Below are 8,965 nucleotides of genomic sequence, written 5' to 3' on the forward strand. Positions count from 1 at the left end.
AGTTTCCACTGAACGGACTTGACCACACACGGATACACAAACAGTCCGTCGAAAGCTTGCGCGATGACGTGTACAGCACGTACGACAGGACTAGAAATAGGAAGTCCAAGACACAGCAAAGCACCCTTCCGCCGTGTAAATCCTTTCTGGGCATGCGCCATTCTTAGTCCGTCGAACTAGCATACTGACGACCGTATTGTCCGCTGAAACCAAAGTACGATGGAAAGATTTTTGGAAAAACCGAAATTCTTAGTACTCCGGACTGCACGCTGAAAAAGTCCGCTGAAGCCCACACACGAGCGGATTGTCCGCTGAAATGTGTTTCAACGGACTAAGTACGTCAAACAGTTCGACCGTATGTACGCGGCATTAGGTATAGTAAATGATTTTATACACAGAACCCACCCTCGAATTATAGTCTGCACAATTCTATATTATTCCCGAAAGGTTATATTGTTACAGTGGAAGGATATAAACTCTCCAACAAACCATACCCTTTATTGCATTATTAACAGCGAACTCCCCAAGCTCAAGTTAATCTACAAGAGTAGAGCTTGTACAAAGAAATTTACTAAAATATGGCAGCCGTGGATGGATGTCACTAACTTATTCTGGGGTACTGTCTTGTCATGCCTGATGACCTAGTCTGGTCTGAACTACAGTGAGGCGTATCCCTAAACCTTCAGAAGCGTTGGTACTTCTCAACTGGAAGGGGCTTTATATGATACAAAGCTTTTTGTCTCAATTGATCTTGGGAGTGAGGTGGGCTGTGACCTAAATAGGTCTAAGGTGCATCAGTGTGAAAGATTGAATGAATGGTTGTGTGACTGCTTTTGTATTGTTAGGGGTACCTTCTGCTGCTTTCTAAGGCCGCGTACACACGAGAGGATTGTCCGTCCAACTTAGTCCGCTGAAACGTGTTTCAGCGGACAGTCCGCTCGTGTGTGGGCTTCAGCGGACTTTTTCAGCGGACAGTCTGGCGGACAAAGTCTTTCGGAATTTCCGTAATATTGTCCGTCCAAACTTGGTTTCAGCGGACAGTCCGCTCGTGAGTAGGCAAGTTGGACGGACTAAGTATGGCGCATGCTCAGAAAGGATTTACACGGCCGAAGGTTGCATTGCAGTGTATTGGACGTCGTATTTCTAGTCCCGTCGTACGTGCTGTACACGTCATCGCGCAAGCTTTCAGCGGACTGTCTGTTCATCGTGTGTGGTCAAGTCCGTTCATTCAAAAGTAGGACGGACTGTCTGTCGGGTTTGTCTGACGGACTTAGTTGGACGGATAGTCCGCCCGTGTGTACGCGGCCTAACTCCTTAATCCCCAGCCCAGATGGGGGAGAAAAGGAAGGAAGTATATGAGCCTGCTAAGCCACGTCGCTGATTTTATTGGGTCGCTAAGGCCCCCAAATATATTTGTTCGAGGCATGTGTAATTGGTCCCCTGTTAACCCCCCCCCCCCACCTCTTTTTCTTTTCATGTATTTACTTTACTACCCTGTGATTGTTATGTTTAATTGCAAAACTTATAAATAAACACCTTTCAAGAATTAAAGCGGGAGTAAACCCGCTGACTTTTTTCTTTTTTCTACACCTGTAAGGGAAAAGGCATAATGAGCTAGTATGCACCGCATCTCACTCGGTGCACGCCGAGGGAGCTGACATGTCTTCCAGGTATCGTGGCTCCAGTGCTGTGAGTGGCCGGATAGCGCAATGTCATCACTCCCACGCATGCGCGCGGGACTTTTCTTCCCGGCAGGGTCTGGCGTCTGCCGGACTTTCAGCCGAGAATCCCCGGAGCACATGCGCCGCTGAAGTCAGCGGCTCATTGCGAGGGGAATATCTGCTAAACCGTACAGGGTTAGGAGATATTCTTTTTACCTACAGGTAAGCCTTATTATAGGATTACCTGCAGGTCAAAGTTACAAATATGACTATACAACTGCTTCAAGTATTTACAATATTATTATTTACAAGCATTTAAAATATATATTTAGTATATTGTAATAAACACATAGCAGCATTCATTTTTACCTTCCTTGAATTTAGTTTTATGTTCTAAAATTCTTTGACAACAACAAAAATTAACTAGAGCAATATTTTTAACGGACATGATTTGTCACATTAGAGGTTAAAGGCTCGTACAGACGCTTAGATTTTCAGACGACCGAACGTCCATTTTTTGTGACATGCTATTCTCACGTCGAGGTTACCCACAATGCGAAAATTCTCATATGCCAGAATTCAACTTCAGAAGTGACGTAATGTGTTGAATAGTTTTGTATGTATTCTTTTGTTTCTGAGCATGCATAGTCTTGCTCTTACGTTTTTTTTCCTATGAAAACCATACTAATGAACCAAAAATCAGACGTTGAGTTCATAACCGACAAAAATGTTATAGTCTGCACATCCACGTTTTTGTCTGATGAAAAAGCGAAACGTCTGTGTAAAGTACCGTACTAACGATCCAAAAATCGTCAGACAGCTCCTCGTACGAATTTTCCCCATACCTATCGTGTTTACGGGCCTTAACAAACATATACGTACTGTATACATAGTAATTAGTGTTCATTACCTAGAACTGAGTGTTTGTATAGATGGTGGACCAATATTTAGGATGAGAATGGTAGCAGAGGGTTCCCACTTGATAAAAAAGTTTATGACTACAGAATACACAACCAAAATGTAAGCAAGTAAAAAACATGCATAAAGAGCAGATATGTTGGAATGTGACTGAGCTGGAATTGTGACTAGAAAATGTATGGTCAATGCTGGCCAAGAGGTTAACACGTCTTTCACATACTCCAAGCAGTTTAGAAGTCATATGGTGGTTTTATAAGAGTACTGTCAATGTTCTCTTCTACTGTCTCAAGCCATGTACTGCTAATAAGCTGTGAACATGTTACACAAGTTCTCTTTAATACTTGCCAGTTTGATATTTCCAAAAACTATCTATCTATCTATCTATCTATCTATCTATCTATCTATCTATCTATCTATCTATCTATCTATTTTCCCATATTTCTGTGAACTGTGATCATAAAGAATGCTTCAAACCTGGACTGCAGCCTCCTGACAAAAATTCTATGCACCTTTCTCCCTCAGGTTGTGTTCCACATATATAGCTCTCTTAGACATTTTGATTTTAGAGAGTCCAAAGAACAATGTGCAAAGTGTGGTCACCCACAACACCAAATCTGAATTTGACATTTTTCACTGAAACAAATACTGTAATGTGAACTCCTATTACTAATGGATAATGCACTCTGCTCAGTCGCAATGCCCTTACACCATCTGTGCAAATAGGATCACATGATGCCAATTTTGTAAAGACTACAAACAGGGCCAGTGCTAGACTATCCTGTGCCCTAGGCATGACCAGATACTTGCGCAACCACCCCCCACCCTAAAGAAAGAACACTTTAACATTTTTAAAAACAGAAAATTTAGAAAATTATCTAGTATATGAACAGGCTAGGGTAGTATATAGACAGACTAGGGTAGTATATAGACAGGCTAGGGTAGCATAGGAGGAGGCTAGGATAGTATATGAGCAGGCTAGGGTAGTGTATGGACAAGCTAGGGTAGTATATAGACAGGCTAGGGTAGTATATGGACAGGCTAGAAGTTCAGAAGCTGTCAGGGCATGCTGGAAGCTCTGGTTCCACAACAGCTGGCAGGTCCGTCACTTTGCTGCCTCCAGGCTCCACTCTCTACATCTCGGGCTATGGTCTTCCTCAGCACATCTGTACCCGGCAGGGACACCCTCACACTGGCCCTGAACAACAACAGAGTGATGTCCATGTGCAGAGCAGAAACATGTCCTTTGGGAGCAAGGCATGGCCATCACAGTTCCCAGCCAGCTGCTGCCCAGGAAGTGGAGAGGAAGAAGTGCAGGTCAACGGGGAGAGCCCGAGGTGAACACCAGGGAGAGCAGCACTGTTTATGCTGGCTAATGGGACACCTGGGGAATTTCCACAACAGAGTTCCTAGATCTCCTCAGTCCAGGCTGAAAAATGTGGCAACCTTAGGTGTGGTGGGGGGGAGCAATCACAGGAAAAATGCCCTGTGTCTGTGCTTCTCCCTCCCTGCAGCAGCTAAAAGCTGGCGAGAGAGGAGACACAGACACAGGGAATCATTCCTGTGATTGCTCGCCCTCCCTCCCTGTCTTGTTCACAACTGGTTATCCCTACTGTTCGGGCCCCTGTGTGGCCGGTCCCCCTACTGGATGACCGGTGCTAGCCCACTATCAGCAGACCTGAGCAGCAGCGATCAGTACACCAGAACGCTCTCCCCTCTCTCTAGCCAAAGCGAGGAGCTAGGAGCTCATGAAGACTTTGTAGCCAACAGTCCTACACAGGTGCTGTGCCCTGGGACTCCAAGATGAACACCGACACCGGAAGCCTGAGGGGCGACGAGGAGATGGAAGGGGTGAGGCAAGGGTTGGCTGAAAGCCTAGGTGGCAGTGTGCCCTAGGTGGCTGTATAGTTTGCCTAGTGGTAGCGCCGGCCTGACTACAGAACAGTAAACAGCATAGTGTACTAATTTACCATTTACTATCATTACCTGCTTCACTCTTCTTGCAGTAATAATGTGACTTTCATTGTACTCTCGTTTGGAACGGGCATCTAGAAGGCAACCATGCACAATTATAAAGTAATATGTACACAAAAGGTAATGAATTTCAGACTTCCTAAACATTTGTTCTCATCCAGTTATTTTTATTTAAAGCGGAGGTCCACCCTAAAGTGGACCTTCCGCTCATCGGAACCCTCCCCCCCTCCGGCGCCACAATTGGCACCTTTCAGGGGGGAGGGGGGTGCAGATACCTGTACAGTACAGGTATCTGCACCCACTTCCGGGATAGCTCTCTGCGGAAAGGGGCGTAGATTACGCCCCTTTCCGCAAGTGCCGCCCCTTTCCGCAAGTGCCCCGCTGCCTGCTGGGAAAACACACAGATCCCAGAGGCAGCGGGGACCGTCCTTATTGCGCAGCGCGGCTCGCGCATGCGCAGTAGGGAACCGGGAAATGAAGCCGAAAGGCTCCATTTCCTGATTCCCATACCCAAGATGGCGGCGGCAGCACCCGAGAGACGATCTACAGATCGGCTTCGGGTGCCGACATCGCGGGCGCGCTGGACAGGTAAGTGTCACTATTTTAAATGTCAGCAGCTGCAGTATTTGTAGCTGCTGGCTTTTAAAAAATAAATAAAAAATGCGGAGTCCCGGCGGACTCCCGCTTTAAACAATATTAACTGCTAATAAATGTAAAGCCCAAGGGCTTTCACACTGATGCGGTGCTCTAGCAGGGCATCAGAAAAAGTCCTGCCAGCAGCTTCTTTGGAGCGGTGAAGGAGTGGTGAACGCACCGCTCCTCCACTGCTGCTCCCCATTGAAATTAATGGGGCAGCGCTGCGATACCACCGGCAAAATGCCGCTCCGGCGGCATCTTGTGGGTGGATTTAACTCCTTTTCGGCCGCTAGCGGGTGGCTAAAACTGCCCCTCTAGCGGTCCAATAGAGCCGCTAAAACAACGGTAAAGCGGTGCTAAAAATAGCACCGCTTTACCGCCGCCCCTTGGGGCAGCTCTGTGTAAAAGCCCTCTAAAAGCAGTGTTTTTAACGCTCAGTGTGCATAAGGCCTATAATACCATCTGCGTATTCTCTCCCATAATAAACCTCCACTATGATAAAGAAATTAATATAGAAAAAACATACTTTTTTTTTTTTACTTGCCTCATTTATTTTTTATATTTAATCTATATATATTTAGAATCCTAATGCTCCCTTACACCCCTACCAAATATCCCATGCCAACATTTTAAAAGACATCATTAGTGGATGTTTTTTTTTTTGTTTTGTTTATTCTGCATGTGCCAGATCTATGTATGTTCTGTTCGAAATCTGGTGCAGTTTGTTATTATTTATACAATGCTATAGTGTTAGCAACATGAGAGCGATCACACTAGTTGACATTCTCATTGCTGAAGGCATAAAAATGTATAGACAAATAAAAAAAATAAGGCCTTCCCCCAAGATCTCACAAAACTTCACAAAACTTTGGGAGATCTCACAGTTTATACACAAAATCTCTGCAGAAGGTACAGATGACGTAGCCTTCCCAGGACGAGGCTGTGAGGCACTGACTATGTCACCAGTGCCTCAGAAAACAGGAATCAAAAGTAAAAAGATACATAAATTGTAAGTTTTACTAAAAATCATATCTTTTACATTTGATTTGAATGTGTGTGCATGAGCCTGTGATTTTTACATTTCTGTATGCATGTATGCAATGTATGCAAAGGCAAAACTTTTTTTGTTTGTTTCAGATATAGGTGAGCAGGGTTGGATCCTCTGTCAAATGTTTATTGCTGTCACTCCTCTACTTGTCCTGTGGGCCATTGCCACAGAAACAGAAAATTATGGAAAAAAATTCAACATTTTACAGTTGTCACCAAAAAAGTGAAGCCTTCCAATGTGGACATATATTTTGGTGACAACTGTAAAAGCAGGGAAATTCCTCTTGCTTCCTGTGATGTCTCCAGAAAGTGACTTTATCCAAAACGAAAAAGAGTTTGGGCTATACATACACTTTAATAATACATACATTACTTACCTAAAAGACATAAATAGTTTGGTTCAGCAAGTCTAGAGAACTTGGTTGACTGGTTCAAGATGTTGTATAATTCTGTTGATGTGCATAATACCAATTTGCCCATTTTTCTGGAAGAAAGAAAAAAGTTTTTACATTTTTTAAAGTAAATCTAAACTCTAATTTGGCTTGTGTGTATCTTTCCATGTCAGCACTGCAGCGTAGTGCATTTTGAAAAAATATAAAATAGCATTTTTTTTTCTGTGTTTCAGTGCATTGGGAAGCTCATAGAAGTCAATAAAATCAAAACCATATAATATACGTTTTTGGCATTGGCAACAGGTATTAACAAGATTTTGTCAATGGCTGTGAACCCAATCCACTCCAAATTCTCAGTTAAAAATATGAATTATCTAGTTTTGGTACGTACCGACGTCCACTTCTGTCGGATGACCTAGACCAGGGGTCTCCAAGCTTTCTAAACAAAAGGCCAGTTTACTTCAGACTCTCTGGGGCCGGAATGTGGTCAGTGAGAATAGAAAATGCTTTGGCGTCAATGGGAGTATACAATGCTTCATCATTGGTATTAGTGGGAAGAATGGTGCCAATTGCTAGTATCAAGGGAAAGAATGGTGCCAAACCATTGATGTCAGTAGGAGGAATGGTGCTTCATTATTGGTGTCCGTCTGAGGAATATTTCCTTGCATTAGGAGAAGGAATAGTGACCCATCATTAGTGTAAGTGGAAGGAATAGTGCCCTACTGTTGCTGTCCAAGCGCTGGATAAAGGCAAGCAAAAGGCCACATGTGGCCCCCATGCTGCAGTTTGGAGACCACTAACCTTGGCGGAAGTTTGTTCCCCCCATTGCCCGCTATTTCTTGGAACATGTCACAGGTCCCATGAGGTTGCAGGACCATTCCCACAGCACAGCTCAACTCGCACAAGAATGGTCCTGGGTGAGGACAGCGCTGGATCCTTGGACAGGTAAGTATCCTTTTATCAAAAGCTTCCTGAAGACATGCTACGCACGAAATGCATAGAGGCTGAGCTCCAACATCATATCTGGTCCATTGCCGTCACACATCCATCCTTTGAAATGCACACCGGCTCGGTTGCCATGAGCGGCGGTGCTACCTTTCCAGTTGAGCTGAATGTGTTGGTGTCTTACAGGCACCGAGGCATGAGAAGCTGATTTTAAAACAACTTAGCATTTTATTTTAATAAAGATACCACACCACAATTTATTTCTTGGGTCTGTTATTTAATCTATGATTGAATTCTCACTTGAAGGATTTCCAAGACGTGGATGGGGCCTTAATGTGCTGTGTATTTTAAAGCGGATCTTCGCCCTTCACCCATTTTTTTGTTTAAACCCCCTGCTTACAGGATGGTGTGTTCTGCAAATTGCAAGTACTCTCCCACCCAGTAGACTATGCGTTGTCCTGCAGAATCTTCTTCTCTTCTACCATTGATCAGATCCTGTGCTGTCATGTTAACTGTGACATCATCAGGAGGCTGATGGCTCTTCCTTGCTCAGCTGGTGGGCCTCCTGTTGAAGTGCTGCTAGGCTCACCCACCTCCTTAGTGAATGAAAAACTATACCACCTGGAATACGTTATGTGCATTTCATTGGAGGCACAGAGAGCACAGGGCATGTCATTCACCTAGGTGAGTAATGTGCATAGGACGGCGGCCCTCTTTTCTTAATAAAAAAAAAAAGCACATTTGTGTAGAGGATGGAAGTTCAATCTGAGGGTGAAGATCCGCTTTAAGTCCTGTGTATGAGGGGTCCACATAACCTGAAGTGCCCCAGGCCCCCAAGGTATAAGTCTGGGCTGTAGGTACATTTTAGACTGATAAAACAGAGATACACCCTGAGTGTACATAACACTGACATGTAAGGTGAGCGTTGTACAATCTATGTATGTCCTGTATGTGACACAGACAGGGAATGTGGTGATCAGTGATGGTGCAGTGTACTTACTAGTATAGCTGACAGGCTCCTACAGACACACACCACCCAGAACAGGCTGCCTGTCCTGTTACTAAGGACGCTCTACTGGTATCTATGGAGGCCCACACGCCTCTACTCCGCCCCCTGAATTCATCATCAGCCACAACACCCTACTATACATCACAGATGTCATCAGAACGTAGCCACAGCTGATTGTGCGCCCATTGTAGGCTCCCTGCGCAAGAAATAGTCATACAACACAAGGATCGTAGTACCTAATACCATTATTAATTAATTATTATTATTAATTACACGGCCCTACTAAATTAAATAGGCCGTCATTGAGCCTAATGTAATACGCATGTAATGTAATGTAAGTCCTAATGTAATACGCATGCGCGAAGCCGGCCTTTATCTATGACGGA

General features: G+C 44.4%; 1 protein-coding gene across 1 annotated transcript in view; it reads right to left on the minus strand.

Moving 5' to 3' along the window:
• Positions 1 to 8,933, minus strand: part of STYXL1 (serine/threonine/tyrosine interacting like 1) — a 32,645-nt gene extending 23,712 nt beyond the window's left edge. Inside the window, exons 1-3 of the mRNA XM_077482190.1 lie at positions 8,571 to 8,933; positions 6,611 to 6,717; positions 4,563 to 4,624 (exon numbers count right to left, since the gene is read on the minus strand). Coding sequence (XP_077338316.1) covers positions 4,563 to 4,624; positions 6,611 to 6,713 — 165 coding nt within the window. The 5' untranslated portion in view covers positions 6,714 to 6,717; positions 8,571 to 8,933. The remainder of the gene's footprint in view (positions 1 to 4,562; positions 4,625 to 6,610; positions 6,718 to 8,570) is intronic.
• Between the last annotated feature and the right edge of the window lie 32 nt (positions 8,934 to 8,965).

This window comes from Lithobates pipiens, unplaced genomic scaffold (assembly GCF_037356315.1).
Source record: "Lithobates pipiens isolate NorthernLeopardFrog02 unplaced genomic scaffold, aLitPip1_a1.2 Scaffold_16, whole genome shotgun sequence".
NCBI lineage: Eukaryota > Metazoa > Chordata > Amphibia > Anura > Ranidae > Lithobates > Lithobates pipiens.